The sequence below is a fragment of the Ornithorhynchus anatinus genome, chromosome X5 (genome assembly GCF_004115215.2).
Source record: "Ornithorhynchus anatinus isolate Pmale09 chromosome X5, mOrnAna1.pri.v4, whole genome shotgun sequence".
In the NCBI taxonomy this organism is placed as follows: domain Eukaryota; kingdom Metazoa; phylum Chordata; class Mammalia; order Monotremata; family Ornithorhynchidae; genus Ornithorhynchus; species Ornithorhynchus anatinus.
The window spans coordinates 17,653,876-17,674,874 of record NC_041753.1 but is presented as its reverse complement, the minus strand read 5'-3'; the positions used below and the strand labels follow the sequence as shown (position 1 = coordinate 17,674,874).

General features: G+C 43.5%; 1 protein-coding gene across 2 annotated transcripts in view; it reads left to right on the top strand.

The window, feature by feature from the left end:
• Positions 1 to 20,999, top strand: part of GRIN3A (glutamate ionotropic receptor NMDA type subunit 3A) — a 142,280-nt gene that overhangs the window by 103,807 nt on the left and 17,474 nt on the right. For both annotated transcript variants that reach the window (XM_029056128.2, XM_029056127.2), the window contains exons 5-6: positions 2,043 to 2,158; positions 8,326 to 8,477. In XM_029056128.2, the coding sequence (XP_028911961.1) occupies positions 2,043 to 2,158; positions 8,326 to 8,477 (268 nt within the window). The remainder of the gene's footprint in view (positions 1 to 2,042; positions 2,159 to 8,325; positions 8,478 to 20,999) is intronic.

Below are 20,999 nucleotides of genomic sequence, written 5' to 3'. Positions count from 1 at the left end.
CATCTGTAAAATGGGGATTAAGACTGAGAGTCCCATGTGGGACAACCTGATTACCTTGTATCCTCTCTGGTGCTTAGAACAGTGCTTTGCACATAGCAAGTGCTTAACAAATACTGTCATTATTATTACCCTAGCACTTAGTACAGTGCTTGGCCCATAGTAAGTGCTTAAGAAATATCAATGGTAGTAGTAATGGCCCTTCCTGGGCATGGAGAGGACTAAACTCTATCCTAGAGGGTTGGGGGGGATGCAGAGGAGAGGAATCTTCCCACTTTTTGGTCTTCCTCTCCAGCATGTGTGGTTTAACTACAGGGAGAATAACCCTAATAGCCACTGACAGTCAACCCCCTCCCCCGCCATTATCTGACAGAGAATTACTCTCCCCTCCCTTTAAAGCTTAATTGAAGGCACATCTCCAAGAGGCCTTCCCTGACTAAGCCCTCTTTTCCTTTTCTTCAGCTCCCTTCTGCACCTCTCTGACTTGCTCCCTTTATTCATCCCCCCTTCCCCACCTCACAGCACATATGTACATGTCTGTAATTTATTTATATTAATGGCGTGTCCCCCTCTAGACTGTAAGCTCGTTGTGGGCAGGGAATGTGTCTGTGATACTGTTATATCGTACTCTCCCTAGCGCTTAGTACAGTGCTCTGCACACAGTAAGTGCTCAAAAAATATGATGGACTGACTGACAGTAACTTTTTTACCACCTGGCAGCCGAGGGAAGAGAGTGAAGTAAGAACACTTCGTCCCCGTGACAGAATCCTAAAAGCAGAGTAGAGACTAGATGATGCTGGCTACTCAACCTCCTACATGCCATAATGCCTCACCCCAGTCAGCAGGGCATGGCTCTGGAGACTCTAAACTCCTCCTGGGCAGGCATAGTATCTACCAACTCTACTGTATTGTGCTTTCCCGAGTGCTTAGTACACATGGTAAGTGCCCAGTAAATGCCATTGATTGATTGGTTGATGGCCCTAGATAGGAGTAAGTATAGTAAAAATAATAATTGTGGCATCTGGTAAGCGCTTACTATGTGCCAAGCACTGTACTAAGCACTGGAGTGGATACAAGCAAATCAGGCTGTACACAGTCCCTGTCCCACGAGGAGCTCACAGTCTCATTCCCCACACACTCAACTGGGGACAAGTCCCTGAACCACCAATCAGACCAGTTCCGTAACTCTCCATCAAGCAGTCGATCAGTTGTATTTATTGAGGGCTTGCTTTGTGCAGAGCACTGTACTAAGCCCTTGGGAGAGTACAATAGAACAGAGTTGGTTGACATGTTTCCTGCCCACAAGAGCCTGGCAAACAAACAGGAGCTCCACCCAGATCAACTTCCTCCATCCTAACAGAGACCATTTCTGACTGTATAGAGATCCATTCCACCCAGTTGGAGATTATCTCCAGTCCTATAGAAACCCTCTCCATCCATTCTGAGATTGACTCTGTGGGACTGGAGACTGACCCCATTGGGAAGAAATGGGTCTTCTCTGGAAAAATGGTTTGCTTTCTTATTCCCCCCCTCTCCTGGAGATTCTGAGAGCTGCATGACAACTTTTATCTTCCGCTACCTTCATCTTTGGCCAAGCTGAGAATTCGGACCAGTGGTTAGGTTTGCACCAGGCTGCCACCTGACTTGTAAATAATTGGTTTGACCATTGTTTGGATTGTTGATGAATGAAGTTATTGATTGGCTGTATTGATGGTTGTTTGATTTTAGCAATTTATTTGATTAGTCAAGTCCACTGTAATAGGACACAGAACTCTGAATTTAATTTTACTTGGGTCATTTAGATTCCGGGGGGGGGGGGTTGTCACCATGATCAATAAGAACAGTATTTATTGAGCCCCTACTGTATAGCAACCATGAAGTGATACCAAAAAAAGAGCCAAATCTTTGCCATTTTAAGATATCCACAAAAGAGCTTACTTCATCTTTAGTTTTCCATTTTTGTCCCCTAAATAAAAATATAAGATCAGCTTTAGAGTTTTTTTGTTCATTAATGAATCAATGTTTTGGTCTGGTCTTAAACATAGGAACGATCCAGAGAAACTGGATGCCTTCATCATGGACAAAGCACTCCTGGATTATGAGGTGTCAATAGATGCTGACTGCAAACTTCTAACTGTGGGGAAGCCATTTGCCATTGAAGGTATTAATCCATTGCTTTTGATTCCCTTTTATTCAGGATGTGCTAAGTTTGCCAACCTTGCAAGTCGCAAATGCTGACATCAGATGTAAAGGGATATTTGTCATTTGTTGTTTTCATTTTCAGCTTTTAAACCACTTAGATATTAAGTGCTGGAATTGGGGATCTTTGCAGTCTGATGATAAATCACCACTCAGAGAAGGACCAGCAATCCACAGAAAATCGACCCCAGGAAATGTGTGAATTTGGGGTGTGGAAATCATCTTTCTGGGACTTGTAAAGGTCATGCAGAGCTACTTTGTTGTCAGCCCCCGCCTCTGTTTTCCCCCTCACTCCCAGTCCCCTCCTCTGACCTGTATACGTTTCAAAAATGCTGGGTTCCCCACTCCATTATCACCTGTTGACAGGGGATCTCTGGACCCACACTGACAACCTGGCTAGGAACCAGCTTTAGCTACTTGACTTTTATTTTCTAGTAGTAGTTGTACTAGCAGCAGCAGAAGTAGTAATAATAGTATTTATAAAGTGCCTACCATGTGCTAAGCACTGTACCAGCATCGGGATGAGCTATTGGCACAGACCCTGGCTCCCAAAGGGTTCACAATCTTAGGATAAGAGGAGGAAGGGGTTGGTGACAGACACATAAGGAAAAACAAACAAGCAAGAATAGAAAAGACAAGGGTGAGAAATATGAAATTAACAGCAGGGTTTCCGACTCCTCATGGCTCAGACCAGCAGATCCAGAAGGCACAGCTGCGGCTACAGTGGTGACCTTCTCAAGGTTCTAAAAGTTTTTTCATTCAATTATTTTAATGGGTACTCAGAGGCTACTTCTTCAAGCCTTTTGGACTGGGAAATTAATTAAGGCAGTCTGAGATATGGACCTTATATTATTACATTATCGTTTTAAATGAGGCAGGGTCTTTGGGAGTAAATGGACCCTCAAAACAAGTGAATGCTTGCAGATACTAAGTACAAATCATCACTTGCATTTCCCTGCAAGGGGAATAGTTATTTTTCTGCTGCCAGTTGGTCCTCATTCATACCTCATGGATGACTTGGATTCTTGAAATCTGAGGCAATGAGAGAATTTGTCAGGACAATAGTAATTATAATGATAATAATCATAGTTCAAAGGTTACCTCTGTTTTACAAGACATGTTGAAAACCAGAGCAAGCATTTTCTTCAAAGTCCCTGGAAATTCCAAATCTGGTCGTCTTGCTTTCCTTCCCTGATTGCCTGGATGGATTCTCAGAATGACTGCAGTCAGTCACCCAACCTGATCTATCTGACTAATGCTTGGCTTGATCTGAAATAACCGAGTTGCTCTATCCTGACCTCCCCCACACATCTCTTCCAATTCCAATCTGTTAACAGGAAAACTAAGTCAGCTCAATTTGCCTGCTTTGTGTCCCACATCTCTAGAACACATTAACAGATTTTTGACTCCAGGCTTTGTTTTTCTGATGAATGGTAAATGGCAACAGTTGAAACTGTTCCTTCTAAGGGCAGTCATTCTCCTCTCTAAATTCACAAGGCATAGTGGTCCTAGCCAGAACCAGCAGGTCCACCAAATGAAACAGAGAGAGTCCGGTATCAACCAAGATGCCAGTTGCAGTAATAAATGGAAGACAGCCTATGGTGTTTAAGGCAGCAAATATACACCTTCCCCTTTCTTGTGGCTCAACAATTGATACAAAAAAATTCAGTGGCATCTGGGAATGTGAAGAACCATTAAATATAATTCCGGCCTAGAAACATTGGTTCATTAATAGCAGCTAAAATTAATCAAACTTGTTGTTTGAGAATGATGTGGCTTTCCCAATCCACTTGAAATCGGACTGTTGGCTTTCTCTCAACTGGGAAAAGCCAAGAGAATCCTTGCTCTAGGATGGGCCTCTAGACCATAATAAGGTAATAAAAGCACAGACTCTGACTTGCTGCACCCTGTTGCCAGATGCCACAGAGGCCATAATTAATTTCCTACTGACTTCCTGTTGATGTTCTCATCTGTGTTCAAGAAACTTTGTGTTGAGTGATATGTTACTTTTAAGAGGAGGCTTCTCATGAATGCCAAAAGGCGGAGTATTGTGAGCTCATAGAATAAGGCACTGCTGCTCACCCCTAGAGCAAAGTGAAGCTCTGTGTTTTTTAATAGAGTGGCAGTCATTATCACTATTGGGTTATTGCCACAATGTAATCACTGTGGTCTGGAACAATTAGATGCAGTCTTTGCCACCAGGGGCCCGATTCTGAATCAGACAAACAAGACTTAAGCATATGAGAAGAAAGGCAGAATATTGGTACGAGAGAGGTGATGACCTGGCTGGAGGTCACTTTGTTTCCTAGTAACATTTTGGCAATTGGATGGATTTTTTTTTTAACTGTCATCAAAACTTATGTAGATGAATGTGTGTAATGTTTATTCTGCACGACCCTATTTATGTGCAGTCATGCGATGAAAGTTGCTCGGATTGTTTCCTCTACATCTCATTTCCTTTTTGAAACTCTTGATGAAATGAAGAAAACAGGGTTCGTTGGACAATAATGTGTTGCACCCCAATAGCTAGTAGAGTTTCCATTGAGAGATTTCAAATGACTTTCTGAATATTATGCTCTGAGCCAGATTCTCCCCAGTCTCCACGTCCGTTACAGTTAAAGTTTAATAAAGGGTACTCTAGTATCGGAAAGAGCGAGTGAGCCTTAGTCTCTCCTCAGAGGGTTTACAGGTGGAAGAATGTCTTTCTCTGACTTCCACTCCCACCATGGTCTTGCGCAATGCAACCATTCCATAAAGGAGCCCAACTGCCTAGTCCATTTGAGGATATGACTGGAGATGGATTGGGGGCAGAGATGACAATATTTGTCCTGGCTATTTTCTTGGGCCTACTTCAGCTGTCACAGGCTCCCTCCATGTTGGATTTCTAAGCAACTCCAAAAGCTGCAGGAAGAGCCTCTGTTAACCAGTGGTTTCACACAGTGGCTATAAGCCTAGTTCAAGCAGAGAATTTAGGAGGGTGGGCAGAGCATGGCTTTTCTCTCCTTCACAGTTCCTGAGGAAGCATTGTCAGACACTCTAGCCTGAAGGGGAAATCAAGGTGAGTGAGCTTCTTAAGTCCTGAATTTATTATTCTGTAATTTGGGCACTGGGGAGAATAGAGAGACTATATAATGTATATACGTTTACATTTGTTTCAAAGGCGTGTGTGTGTATATATCAGTGACATCGCCTCCAACGTCTCCTGACTCTAGCGCCCTGACGCACTGCACTGATTGTCGGTACATATCACACAGTTCATGAAGAGGGACACCATGAGGCAGGTGGTCCTCTCACTTCGTCAGGAGGATATGACACCATTCTGCTACCATATAGCTGGATTAAACCTTCTCAGTGTCTTTCAAATGCCTGTGGATATGCCATCAGAGTTTCCTATTTCTCTAATTGAAATGACATACAAGTCATCCCACTTCCCTTTCTCTCTCATGTCAAGCCCTAGAAATGTTCAATTGTTGATAGAGATGGGAAAATGTGCCTGTTCTTTGTTCTGTGTCTAACTAGTCCCAGTGGCTCCCAGTTTTGCCTGCAACTCCCTCAAATATGCAGAGAAGGGAGATCAAAGATGTTGAGTTTCTATAAAGCAGGGTTTGGGAGAATGTAGGAAGCCTTGGGTGAAATTGAATTTGATACACCAGTGGAACAAAAGACTCACAGTGGACTTGAAAAAATAGAGTAAGACATAAATTAATGCACGTCCAAAAGTAATGCATTGCATCTAGTTAGCAATAGGTGTCCTAGGAGGAAAGAGAATAATGGGGATGAGTAATAATAATATATCACTTTTCATCCAAGGATCTCAAACTGCCTTTAGGAAACATGAGTTCATTCTTATAGAGCCCACAGGAGTTCTATAAGATTATGGGTCAGTAAACTGAAGCCAAGTGGTTATATAACAAGGACACAGAATTGGCCCTGGGTATCTTGGAATCTCTCTCAAACCCATGTTTTCCCCACCCTAAGTTTTAAAAAAAATTATTCATTTTTCAAAATCTGCTTGAAATCTTGGTTTCCAAAATACACTTTGATTACATTTCTTCTAAGCCTCTATGGCAAATCTACTGTGAGCTGTCCAAAAGCTGGAGGTGATTTTTTTTTTCTTTTCACAACCTCTTCGTTAGCCCAAATCATACAACCCAACATGCTTTAGAAACTTAAATTTTACAACCAAGATTCAAATGTCAGTTTTAGACTATGGAGCCGTATCTCCACAGCTCCTAATCAAAATACGATTTCAGCAGTCTTAGCACAAAGGAGATAATTTGTCTATAAGGGAATGATCTGAATTCTATTCTAAAAATTGTTCTCTTGGGCTCTTAAGTTGTGTCCAATTTTCCAAGAAGCCTAATGCCTCCATCTTCAGGGTTGAAGGATTCTTCTCCGTTTCATCCATCACCAACACAATGGCCAATGAGACCCCAATGGCAGATTTTTATTAATAATGATAAGGAAAGAAATGAATCAAGATGTCAGGTTGAGACTGCAACTAGAAAAAATTGTCTTCTGATCTATGAATACAGCAAAATCTGAAATGCAGATGATTGAAAGAGGAAAAAATTACCCCATCCCGATTGTTCTTTTTCATCTTTTCTGACTACACAGGTCCAATTCTTCCCTGTAAATTTCCTCCTCCACATGCCCAGCTTCCACTTCAACTGGAATTGTGTGGCAGGACCATCACGGCCTGAGTGCTATTTCATCATTCAGGATGGGCATAACAGTGCCCCAAATTGGAATATTAGATTATAAAGGAAAGTGGTCTATTTTCTGCAGGTGAATGGCAATTTAGATAAGATGGGGTGGAGTGATTTAATACTCATCACTTTCAAAGTTACAATTTCTCTGAATATCAGTCAGTATATGAAATGCATCTTTTCATCTAGCACAGTGACAATGCATTTCCAGTGCTTCCAAAACTTCCTTTTGCAACTACAGTACCTACCCTCCTCAAAAAGGCTCTTCCGAAAAGAGCCACCGTTGTGGTTCAAAGTGAGATCAGAATCTATTCGTAAAGGGTGTGACAGCAGTGGGGGCTGACCCTCTGACTCACCCTAAGACCAATGCACAATTTAGACACCTCTATGTCTTTTGTCCTCATAAACACACTTCTCACAGTGGACCAACTGTAGTATCCCATAGTGCCTGGAGACTTAAGCCTTAGGGCTTAAGAATCCTTCTCAGCATCTTTGAGTGATTTCCAAATGGTCACTCACTAAGTCAGTCACTAAGTCACTTATTTCCTCAGCAGTCCATTGTTAAGTCATGAAGAAGATAAGCAGAAGCCAGAGTCCTTTTTCCAAATGATTTATTTTATCTGCATCTTTGATTGAACACACCTCCCTTCCCAGCTTTCATATTTCTTTAAAAAGAACAAGATCTAATTTTGATTCATATGACCTCGGACACAAATAATAAGAGGTAAAGGACTCTATATAAACTGTTTTAAAAGTGTGAGTTCTATTAAGAAGACGCAGCTTCTTTTGAAAATATTTTAAATGTTTCAGTAAAACTTCCCATTTTTGTACCACAGAATTCATGAAAAGAAAGCTTTACTTGGTAACAGAGCAGAGTCCATTCAAAACTCTCTCTCTCAGAGCAATTCATAGCATAGTTTTTATAGAGAAAATCAGCAAACTCAACTCAGCCATAATTAGTGGCAGGAAAGAACAGAGGGGCAAGTGTAAGAGGTCCTGGGAGATTGCTGAGGGTACGGTCGCCTCGGGTTGTAAGAAGTCCCTACGTACCTGGTCCTTTAAAGGATAGGAGGGCACTTTGCACTGATCCAGTGGAATTTATTAAGTTTCTATTGAGTGCAGCACACTTTACAGAGCACTTGGGAAAGTGCCCCAGAAGCAAAAGACATATTCTCTGTCCACAAAGAGCTTACACTCTAATGGAGGAGCTTTCCGTCTCTCCACTCCATCCCCACCCATTTACCACTGACAAATGACATATGGCTCAGTGACATATAAGAACCACTTGGAGCTCTTTGGGGGGAAAAGGGACTCTAAAAAAAATTCATGGTTTTCTTTTACTGATCCTGATTCAAATGTATCTGTGGCAATAGCTCAGGAACAACCAAAAAATGTCATTTTACATTGTATTTTCTCTTAGGCTATGGCATTGGCCTTCCTCCAAACTCTCTACTGACCTCAAATATATCTGAGCTGATCAGTCAATACAAGTCACATGGTTTTATGGATGTGCTGCATGACAAGTGGTACAAAGTGGTGCCCTGTGGCAAGAGAAGTTTTGCTGTCACTGAGGTAAGAAATGTATTAGTCGGTGATCTAGCTGCCCAGATTTTTCTGGTTTGGTTTCAGGATTACATGGCGGGACTATTAAAAGTCAAACAGAGGACTAGCCAGGAACTGCAGAAGGAGGAACATCTTTACCTCATAATGTGCAGGCCTAACAGGGACATTTGTTGAGCTTCTACACTGTGAATTTCTCCACCCCTCTTAAGCAAGAGGATCCCTGTGATAGGCTGCAATGAGAAATTCCTACTGAGTCAGAGACTTAAACCTGGAAAGGCATCTGAGTTTGGATAGATCAGTACTGAATGTTTGTGGACTACAGACTACTAAAAGAGTGAAGGATAAGTGAAGGGAGGCTCATTCTATATATGAAAGCAAAGCTTCAAGATAGGTGGGTCTGCGTCTGCCCCCATCTCTGAAGAGGAATGACCTTTTCTTTGCCAATCACAAAATTAAGGATCGTAGTCTGATATTAGCCCTCTCCCCATCGAGAGCTAAGAAACTAGTTTCCTGTCTTCTGTCCTTCTCAGGGAAAAGAGTGAGTTTAGCAAGGAAGCCACGAATTGGGTGTGGATAATGAAATGAAAAATCTGTCCCTTCACAGCTGTTCCCAGTTGTGAAGCAGGCAATGTAGAGGGTCTGACAGCACTTTAAATTATATGTGTTATTGAGCCTGGTTGTCATCTGATCCCTTTCACCTTTCCCCTGCCAGGTAGTGGGGCAAATGGGCAGTTGAAATGCCTCAGGGGAGGCCCTCCAATGTTATTCATGGGGTGAAGAGAACAATGACTTTGGTGTTGCACTCAATCAGAATATTTGTTCACTCGGTTGCTTTGTTAGAGCATTTCATGGCTCACCTGTGGGGGTGGCTGCTCCTTGGGGAGCATGTTGCTGCAATGATTCTGCGGCAGCACTTCCCGGCTATCTGGCACCCCACAACCCGAATCAGCACTTTAAAAGCATTTGTTCTGGCTGCTGCACAGTTAGGTGTGTGGCTGCAGGGGCAACTAGGCATGAACCCATCTCCACCTTAGAGAATTGGGGAGGCATTATGGAAAATGTGGTTTTCCTCATCTGTCCCAAGAAGATACAATGCTTATACCTTCCCAACTTTCCAGAGGAAAATTAGGCTCATGAGATATACATTTAATTCCCAAGAAGCCATGGGTGTTTGGCCTTATCTTCTTTGGTCCTCTACATCACTTGTCTGACCAAAGCAGGGAATTGGTTTCACTGTCAACATAAAGAGTCTAAGGACACACACCTAGAGATGTTGGCCTGGATCATGAAGGAAGAGAATGTCAAGTGAGTCCTCTTTCTCTGGTTTCTAAAAGAACCAAGAACAGCCACAAAGAATTCTGGGCTGGATGTTAGGGCCTAAAACTAATAGAACCCCGTGAAGTGCATCAGGACATATTCAAGGCAGACAGTCAGATGACAACCAAAGACAAACTGGAAAGAAGTGAGTTTACTGTAGGGATAGATTTTTAAACTATCCTAAAGCATATGAAACCTTCCAGGATACTGAAGCCACTGAAAATGTCACCTTTCCCCCAAACTTCCAGGATCCAGAGACTTACTCTGAGACTCTTCTTGTAAAAGAAAAATAGCACCTTGGCAATCTCTGCCTTTCCATCCCCAATTCCCTTGCTCATCAAACTGGAGATCTTCAGCTCTCTGCAGTACTGCCTTGTTCTTACCTATCTAAGCTCTGCACACAGTATACAGTCAATAAATACATGTGCTCTAGTCAATTCTTCTCTAGTCATGTGCTCTCTCAATTCTTCCTCAACCCTTAGCACCCATTTGTTCTTTCATCTCAATCACCAGAATCCTGTTTCATTGATGTTGGGCTTCATGGTAGGCATGAACCTCCACATTGTTTCTACTTCTAAGTTAGGTAAAGGTCCTTGCTTGAGTCATTGCAACTCATTCCTGGTTAGGTCACCAGGGAAGTTGTGAACCTATATGATGCTCATTGTCAAAGGGAAGAACAATCCACAGTCCTACCAACCACAGGAAAGATTCCGTTGGAAAGGAATCCAACGAGAGACCCAAAACATAATCATGAAGGCTGAGAATTGGAAGGAGGGAACAACATCAAAGCCAAGAACTGATAAAGTTGTAAAAGAGAAATTAAATGAATAGTAACTCAAGGAGCCTGAAATCATAGAGATTAAAGCCAAGACTGGAGAGGCCAATTTGACAAGAGTAGGTGGCTAGTAGGTCTGATAAAACAGCAGGGGGAGATTTCAGAGTAAAGGAAGTATCTGAATTAAAACCTCCTAAGGTCTCACAAATGTTCTACTGGGGTGCCAGAACCTTTGAAAGCTTATGAAGTAAGGTTTGCAGACATGAAATTCGATCAGAGACATAGCTGCATTAATCTGTGAGAGACTGTGCAGCCAAGGTCCTAGAAAGTGAGTTGGTTTTGAAATAATAGTGGCTGAATGTAAACATCTTTGCCTTTACACATGTGCTTCTAAACCTTTATAAGAAGTAGGCTTATAAATGAAAGCCTAGTGGGGAAAAATGCTTTATTTTTTCATGCAAGTCATAGAAGCAAACAGGGATTTCTTCCAAAATTCTCCCTAAGCTTGTTCCACAAAGTATGTGGATGCAGCTTTACTTCAAAATAAGAGTTACCCCTAATAACTAGTATCCAGTAGGTAGGTCGCCAGTCTGTTGAGGACTCTGTCAACTCGTCTCCAGTGTGCATGAAGGGATCAATAGAGCAGCTACTCCCTCGGCATACTTGGGCAAAGAGATATCTCATTAGTACAATGCTCCTCATCAATTTCTCTTATGCATCACATTCAACTGAGATTTTTTGGCTCCATTCCCCTTATTGGCACCTCATACCTAATTACAGCACTATATCTTCCTGCAAGTCCCGTCTAGGTCTTTTGTTCTCCTGGAGAAAAAAAAAGCCTTTGATATTTTTGCTAGAAAGTGGAAACTTTTCAGAGTTCAGTAAAACAGAAGCCCAAGGATTTTAGTACTTCAGCAGATGAGTGAATGAAATCTCCACCCCTGTGAGAAGTAGCTAGGCAAGATGGATTCCTTAATGAAGGGGCAGTTCCACTGTATTTTTTTTTATTGCTTGAAATGTTGATTTTCTCCCCCCCCCCCCGTTTTGTCTGCTGCCTATGTAATACTTGATCCATCCGTGCAAATTTTGATTGATGTTCCTTCTGCCTCCTGGCAACAGGCTGAACTGATTGACTGCAGGGTTCTTGGGAAGATGAGCTTAATTTGAGTCCTTCAGGACTCTCTCTGCTCCTTGAATTTCCACACCATTTAGCAAACATTGGGTCCAGTTGTATGGCCCGTCCTCCAGTAAAGCTACCAACAGAGCCTAAGGATAGACTGAGTGATACAGGTAGCCCAGTATATTGAAATAATAAAAAAAAAACCAGCTGTCCCTCACATTATTAATCAGTTGCACTGTGAGGAATTGGATAGTTTGGAGTGAAATATCCTCCATCTCCACTAAGTTCAGCGAAATAAACTTTTGTAAATTCCTGAAGTAATCTTAAGCTCTTCTTCCATTCTGGCAAGAGAAAATGTGTAATCGTTTAGAAATAAAAATTGGCACAGGTCTGGAAGGAAGAGAAACGTGGCATGTAAACTGCCTCAGCAAACACAAGCATAGCTCTTAAAATGCTCAAAAATGATTTGGATTCTCACTGTCACCTACAGTCTATTGCTTTGGGAACACTGCAATCCCAACACAGGTACCTTTGTGCATATATCATGCACAATGATGCATCAATCAGCATTAGCCCCTAATTATGTAATTTAAGAGGAAGTGGGGAGAAGATTTGGTGAAATGGTGTAGGAGACTGGTGATGAGGTGGTGAGGATGTAGGTGATTACAGCCCCTTTACAGGGGCAATAAATTACTCCCCCCATACAAGCAAAAATAAATTGCTTATTTATTCATATTAATGTTTGTTTCCCCACCTAGACTGTAAGCTTGTTGTGGGCAGGGAATGTGTCCGCTAATTCCATTGTATTGTGCTCTCCCAAGCACTTAGCACAGCGTTTTGCACATAGTAAATGCTCAATAAATACCATTGATTGGTACAATAATCAGATTCAGTGACTGATCATTCAGAGGGACTTTCTGGGGTACATAAGAGATGGGTGTAGTCGGAAGAATTTAGATACCTTAGGGAGAGAAGGGGGGAAGGTCTGTCCCAGAGTCCCCCCAGCTCACCAACAAGGTCTAGGTACCTCAAGTGTGAAGTAATCTGAGCCTGCCTTATGAGACTTCTATGGGAAAGTGCCAGTCTATCCCGTATATTAAATTATAAACTACTATAGAGAATCTGTATTTGAAGGGAAAATGTTGAGTGGTCTCTCTCTTTAACAGATTGTTGGAAATAGTTCTGTCCAAAATTTAGCTCCGTTTTATTCTCTTAAAGGGGTCTCTCCATCTGGTCAGATCAGCGTTTCTCAAACTGTGGCCAGGGCCCCCTGACAGGTCCTGTCAGGGAGCAGAAACTGGAGTCACTGAGCTTGGAACAGCCAGCTGTTGGTTAGATGGCAAGATGAGACTGTGTGCATAGGCTCTCTCACACATCACTGCCTTCCCAACCGTTAGGATCTTCTGTGGTGTCAAAAGGGAGAAAAGATCTGTGTGCCAGTGGCTGCCAATCCCACTTTCCCAGGAGGTGCTCCTCAGCTGGGGGGCGGGGGGGTGGCAAAAAAAGACGAAATATTTCTCAGTCCTCTGGTCATTTGCTTGAATGCCTAGTGGTGTATTTGATATTGTGAGGGGTTGCAGGATGAAAGAATTGGAGAATTACTGGCTTAGGGGGTTCCTGCCAAAGAAAACCAAGATGGACTTTTCTTCAGCCAGGGCTGTCATTAATGTTCCTACTCTCCTGAGATTGCCAAAACACAGTGTAAACTCTGGGTCCTCATTTTCTGGGAAAATTGGGCTGGGAAGAGTTTATGGAGAAAGTTAAGAGGGCTAACCCAGATTTTATTCAGCTAAAATATTGCAGTAAATCTAAACCAATGATTTTTCTCCCCTCCAGAGGCAATTCAACATTGGTATGGGCATAGATATCTTGTGAATGTGATTATACCTGGTGGGTTCTAATGGGACCTTAATGGCATCTACAGCAGAGATACTCTTGTCCCAGATTTTTTTTTCAGTCTCATACTCATTTACAGCAGAGGGAGTCCAGCAAAATATAACCTCAAGTGCTTACGTCAGTCAGTTTTAGATCCAGCTTATCTGAATACCACATTTAAAACCTAAAGGAAAATGTTCTTGGAGAAATGCCAGTTTTTAATGCAGCCTATCCCACTCTAGATAACCTAGACATTTCTTGCCCTCCTGTTCCTTTCGGGTTTTTTAAATGCTATTGTCTGCAAGTAACCTGGTCGAATTGACCGAGAGGCAATGAGAATTAATTCCTGAACATTATTTCAAAATGGAAAAGCCTTGTATGTCAGAAGCTACCTTGACAGATGAGTGCTTTCCTCGGACTGTTCTAAGTAACTGGTTATGCTTTACATTTAAGTGGGGTGTAGGGTCAGCTGCAATGTGGTCATGTCTTCTTTAAGAAATCTTTGGAGAAACAAAGGGCACAGGAAACCCAGAGGGAAGACGATCTTCCCCTGAATAGACTCTGCTACCAATATGCACCCAACTCTCTGGGTAAAATAGAATCTTAGAACTGGAAGGGGCTGTGAAAGATCCCCTAGTCCACCACCTCTCACACCATATTTCCCTTCTCGACACAGCCTCTGTTCTAAATCATCCCAGATAGAGGACAATCTATCTGATCTTTCAAGACCTTCAGAGAAAGCGATTTCATCACTTCCCCCGGGAACTCATTCCATGTTTAACAACCCTAGCTGTCAGGAATGTTTTCTCTTCTATCAAAGCCAGATCCCCCATCCTGCAGTTCCAAGATTGCTAACCCAATATATAGCCTTCCCACCTTCCACTCTAACATCATAACTCCTTTGGACATTCTGGCTTTAGGGAGCAAAATTGTCATCACCTAAAGTGGGATGAGGGGAAAGGAGAGGGGAGAGAGAGAGAGACATAAGGAGGGGAATAAAGGGAGACTGGAGAGGAAGAAACTGAGAAAGGAATAAGTTGAATATAGGGGGAGAAAGGCAAGGAGGAGGGGAAGGGAGGCAGGTGGAGGGGAGGAGATGGGACTGGGACTCCCAGCCCTAAACAAGCCAGTTGAGTGGGGGCCAGGGTGTTGGCCGCTCAAGTGACAGTAGCAGAGCATAGTGCTCTACACCAATGTAGAATCTGGACTCTGGTACTTCAAAGCACTTCTCCTCTTGGAGCCAGACTTGGACAGTTACCAAGCAGCTCCTAAACCTGGACCCCATAAGGCTTCTACCCCTCCGCTTCCCTTTTTTTAGGGTTTTTGTTAAGTGCTTACAATGTGTCAAACACTGATCTAAGCATAGAGGGAGGTACAGGTTAATTAGGATATAGTAGGGGGCTCACAGTCTAGGAGGGGCACAGGTATTTAATCCCCATTTTGCAGTTGAGCAGACTGAGCACAGTGAAGTGACTTGCCTAAAGTCACAGAGCAAGCAATTAGCAGAGTCAGGGTTAGAGCCTGGATTCTCTGACCCCAGGCCCGTGCTCTTTCCACTAGGATGTGCTGCTTCACCTCTACTTCACCCATCTGTGCCCCTGCTCTTCCTCTTTCCTGTTGGTCATCCCATCCCTCTTCTCTCCTACCATTTCCTAGCTCTTCCACCCTCCTGTATAACAGAGGGAGAGGCATGCTTTTTTGTGCTTACACTGATGGGTCCTCACTGTGTCACCCCTCCCTCTCCAGGGGAGAGCCACACACATCTCACGTTATTTTGCTAAAAGGCCAGCATCCTTGGTAAGCTAGATAAAGTCTATCTCACCGCCAACCTCTTGCCCACATCCTGCCTCTGGCCTGGAGCATCCTCCTACTTCATATCCGACAATTACTCTCCCCACCTTCAAAGTCTTATTCAAGGCACATCTCCTCCAAAAGGCCTTCCCCGACTAAGCCCTCATTTCCTCTTTTCCCACTTCCTTCTGCACTGCCCTGATTTATTCACCCCTGCCTCAACCCTACGGCACTTAGGTTCGTATCCGTAATTTATAATATTAATGTCTGTCTCCCTCTCTAGAGTGTGAGTTCGTTGTGGGCAGGGAATGTGTCTATCAACTCTGTTGTACTTTCCCAAGCACTTAGTATGATGCTCTGCACACAGCAAGCACTCAGTAAATATGATTGATAAGCTTTAGGTTTTCTCCAGCCCAGAGGAGCTCTAAAATATCTAAAGTAGGTGGAGGGAGAGACCCATGATTTTTCAGACTGTCTTTCTGGAATCAGGATATGCTGGCAGGGGTAAAAAGGAAGAGGCAGTGTATACATCTCTAAGCCGAATGAATTGAGAGAGATTTTCAGAAGCACAAAGACAATACTTTGTTTAAAAAGAAGTGGATGATCCTTTCCCATTAAGGCCATTTCGTAGACATTCCTGGAACCCCTTAGGGGCTTAACGATGGTGGTGAGATCCTAAGCCTTCCCAGTAACTTTCAAATTCAGGATTAAAGTGTCCATTCTTTAGCCGCACAGTCATGTTTGACAGCCAATCCCACTGTGTTGTAATATTCAAATTTAGATATTCATTACTATTTCCTGGACAGACAGACCTGCAAATAAGAATGCTGCTTTAAACTAAGGTTGCCATTTCTGCCTTCCATAAAAAGGGATATCGGAGCCATTTCATTAGAAAGCGAACAAAACCCCCTCACAGAGTGTGCTGAAAAAATCAGTCTCTATTACTGAGTCAGGACCCCGGAAAGTGGAGAATCAGCCAGAAGTTCCTCTCTTTCCAACTGTAGCTTCTCCTAAGCAGATCCTTAGAGTCTCCTGACTCTGTCATCTGGCACCTCAAACCCTCAGCAGCTGCAAACGGTCAACATCTACCCACTCCCCTGCCCACTCAGGGTGGCTTGCCCCAAAAAGGTGCCTTAGGGATCCAGAAAAAGGGAAGGACACTTCATGTCCCGGGAAGCATTACAGATTTCCTAGGGCAGCCTTTTCCAAAAAGAATAATCCTAGTAAAACCGAGACAGGGCAACCCTAGTCTGAACCCCACCCTGATCTTTGGCTATTAATGTCTTGAGTCAGGTTACAGAATCACTTGAGAGAATGAGAGAGCTGTGACTTTAAATGTGTGAACAGTGCCATCTAGTGGCTCCGATGTGAAATACGCCACTGATCTGAACTTAACGGTGCACTCCTAAAATACGGGTTCATTCTGCATATGCCCCTGAACATTACTCGCTGTCCCTGCATACTTCCCTGGGCTTATACCCCAGTAAAGAAGGGAACTTGGTATAGTTTGGTATACAAGTTGGTACAATTTCATTTGCACATTCTCTCCCCCCCAGTATGTAGAGAGAGAGAGAGAGCCTGTGCAAGAGACAGCATACACAAGAGAAAGTGCAAGCTGGAGAGAGAGATGGATGCTCTTTGACAATGATGCTTCTGTTGGTGAAATGTTTTCTGTGTGCAAGTGAGATTAATCAAATCGATGGATGACCTCCCACCTTTTCCACATCGTGTACATGTACTAAACATTATATGGCACGGGCCTATATCAGCTGTCTAGAAAAAAAGATATTTCCCTCTCCTCCTCTAAAAGGATGATTCCTAAATTTTCACTTTATCGACTGTTTAAATTTCTGAATGAAGTGGAAAAAAATTACATATTAAGATATGAAAAGTAAATCATCTCGATTTTCCAATCATTTTGAACACCTAAGTATCAAAACAGCCGATCAATTGGTGCCATTTACTGAGCACCTACAGGGTGCACGGCACTGTACACGGCACCTCAGAGACAAACAGAAGCAAAGCATACATTTCCTAATTGCAAGATGCTCGCAATCTAAAGGGGCGTAGATAGACATGCAAAACCTGTTTAATGATGTTGGTATTTGTTAAGCGCTTACTATGTGCAGAGCACTGTTCTAAGCGCTGAGGTAGATACAAGGGAATGAGGTGGTCCCACGTGAGGCTCACAGTCTTCATCCCCATTTTACAGATGAAGGAACTGAGGCACAGAGAAGTGAAGTGACTTGCCCACAGTCACGCAGCTGACAAGGGGCAGAGTCGGGATACAAATAGTTTGCATAGGAGGATATAAAAGGAGTGGCTGAAGTATTTGTGAGTGAAGTTGCAGAATAAATAGTTGAATATAAAATTAAAATACAGTTTTATATATATATATGTAGGATGAGGAATGGGAGCCATGAACTGATGAGGTGTTCACAGTGATTTGTGTTAAGTGGCATTATAGCCATCTCACTCCCAACCACTTCTCACTGAGAAGCAACGTGGCCTGGTGAGAAGAGCATTGGCCTGGGAGTCAGAGGGCCGTGGTTATAATCCCGCCTCTGACAATTGTGACCTTAGACAAGTCACTTAATTTCTCTCTGCCTCAATTATCTGATGTGTAAAATGGAGATTAAATCCTCCAACTCAGACTGTGAGCCCTGATTATCTTGTATCTATCCTAGTTCTTAATTCAGTGCTTGACACGTAGTAAGCACTTAAATACTATCCAGGAAAAAAAAGAAAAAATAGCGGTGGGCCTTCCTTTCCTTAGGTTGGTACCAGTTGGATTCAGTCAGGGACAAGGGCATTAGGTCAGGAGGGAGGAATAGCAAATAGGAGCAGAGACAAGTTTCTTGTCTGAACCTTTGCTTTCACTCCCACCCTTCCCACCCCCTCCACCACCTCTACCCCAGCTGCTGCTTGAAAGCAGGAGGAAATCTAGTCCCTTTTTGATTATTTTTTTAAATCCATTTATTTATTAAAGAAACAGAAAAGCCTTGATTATAGCTCTCTACCACTTTTCTAAATGGAATATTTCTGCTAAATTAGGATCTGCCTTTTACTATCTGCTCTTAATTAACCTATGTAACAAAAAAGCCCATAGCTCCAATTTAATGCATTTTGCATTTGCTTGTCACCCTTTTAGTCAGAGTATTTCCAGTCTTCTGTAACTAAAAAGTTTGATTTTTCAAATATTTTTTACTCATTTTTTAACTCATTCCCAGAACTGGAACAGAAGCTTCTGATTTCCCTCTTATGGCCTCATTGTCTGGGATTCCTTTCAAGGCTGGCTCTTTGGAGACAGGGACCTCCTCCTGCATCTCCAGCTTTTGGAAGATCACCATGCTATTTTGGGGAGAGAGAGTCTCCTCTGATACTTTTGACTTTCCAGGGCTGGTTTCCTGGTTTCTTCCACATCAGGGAAAGAAAGGGCAACCATTCCCTCCTGTAGCTCTAGTTCTTCAGAGGTGAGCACCTCTTTATCACTGGCTCTGTGAGGGCCCACCATCTCCCTGACATCTCGGTTTCTTCGCTTGTTTCTTCCCACATGTCCCCCTCTCCAGAGATGGACGCCCCCATTGTTTTTTCTAAAACTTCATAGAAAAAAGAACTTTATGAATTTGTCTTTTTGGGTTGAGGCAGTCTTTTTCTGGCTCTTCTGAGAAAATAATTTTTCCCCATCTCTCTTTGGAGTGCAGACTGACGTGCCAAGACTTCTGATTGTTGCTATCCACCTGTGTCTGGATTTGAGGAGAGGAAATTCCTTCTCCATGTGTCTTTCTTTGCAGGGATGGACCTCCTCCTTCCTTGTTTCTAGCTCCTTAGATAGTGGTTCTATTCTTTGTCATCTCTCACTCTTTAGGGAAGAAGAAGCATGAGATGAAATTCACTGCTGTGTGTGCTCCCCATTGCAGGGCAGTGATTCAAGGGTCCCCCAAAATTGAGCCCTTGCCATAGAGCAAAATTAAGTAGACCTCCTCCAGAACTTGCCCCTTTTTCCAAAATTACCAAGCTTTTTTTTTTTTTTACATCCAACACAACCAGAAGTACATTAACTGTCTATCCTGTTGTGCCCAGGATATCACCTCAGGTTTTCACTACTCATCCACCCTAGCCCCAGCCATCTACAGTGACTGACACCAGCCCAGCAAACAGTGTTGCCCTATCACAGGATGAATGAGTGAACCCTGTTCTTACCTTCATTCATTTTCCAAAGTTGCCTAGGCCATCTTGGAATGGGAGCTTAGGAGATACTGTCAGGTTCTCAAGTGGGTCTGAAATTTGGAGGTCAAGGGGGTGAAAAATGATCATTTAAAGGGAAATCTGCCCTGAAAAAAACAGCCCTGATGGAGCCCCACCGAATCCTCTCTTCCCTCCATGGGGAAGATATATATTTATTATAGAAGCAGCATGGCCTAATGGAAAAAGCATGGCCTGAGAGTCAGAGCAGCTGGGTTCTAATTCTGGCCCCACCTCATTTGCTTTGTGACCTTGGGCAAGTCACTTCCCATCTCTGTACCTCAGTTCCTCATTTGCAAAATGGGGATACAATATCCAGTCTCCCTGTTGGACTGTGAGCCCCATGTGGGACCTAATCATCTTGTATCTACCCCAGCCCTTAGAGCAGTGCTCGTGGTATATAGTAAAACCTTAGCAAATACCACAGGTACGGTTATGATAATTGTTATTATTGTTAGGGAAGGGGTATTCTACCCCTTGATTTTGTCTCTTCCTCCAGGCTTTTGTCTCCTGACTGCTGGTGGGGAGCTGTCACACGCTCATTCACGTCACCTGTGGGCTGATGTCACAGAAGGTGGCAGTGTCATACCAGAGGACAATCCCTTGCTCTTGCTGATGAAATTTAGCAGCCCATCAGGCTATCGCTGGCCAAAATCACCTCCTCTTGAAGTGATTTTTGCTAGGGTTTCTGCTTTCTGAATTCACCAGGAGCATAATCCTGACCCTTCCTTTGCCTTCAGCTCTCCCCAGCTCCTGTTCCTTGGCTTTCCTGTCTTCTTTCCCCAGTCCTCAGATTCTCCCCCTGCCCCCAGGCCCTCCCCTCCAGTACCCCTATTCTCTTTCTGTTTTTAACAACTCCGGTGCTGCTGGCTTCCCTCTGGAGCCTCGCTACACCCGGCATGGCTGCGGTTGGTAATCCCCACCTTTGGGGTGGCAAAGTCAGAGGACCTGGGGCTGGGGGGGGGGAAGATGGGGGAAACTGAGGAGGAGGTTGAGGGGTAGGGGGGACCCAGTGGCGTTTTCTGATGCGCCTTTCCTCCCCCTCCACGCTGTGTCCTGTGGTTTTCTATTCCTGGAGCGAAGGTAGCTGCAGGGCTGGGGAGGAAAAGAAGTCCTCCTCTCCCCCAAGTCATAGTAACACCCCACAGTGGGCCAGTGCTCCATGAGTGAACACGCACAGGAGAAAAGTGCCGTAGTGGATAGAACACGGGCCTGGGAGTACCAGACACTGTACTAAGCGCTGGGGTAGATACAAGCTGATTGGGTTGGACACAGCCCATGTGCCACATGGGACTTCACTATCTTAATCCTCATTTTACAGAAGAGGTAAGTGAGGCCCAGATGAGCTAAGTGACTTGCCCAAGGTCACAAAACAGGCAAGTGGCAGAGCAGGGATTAGAAGCAGCGT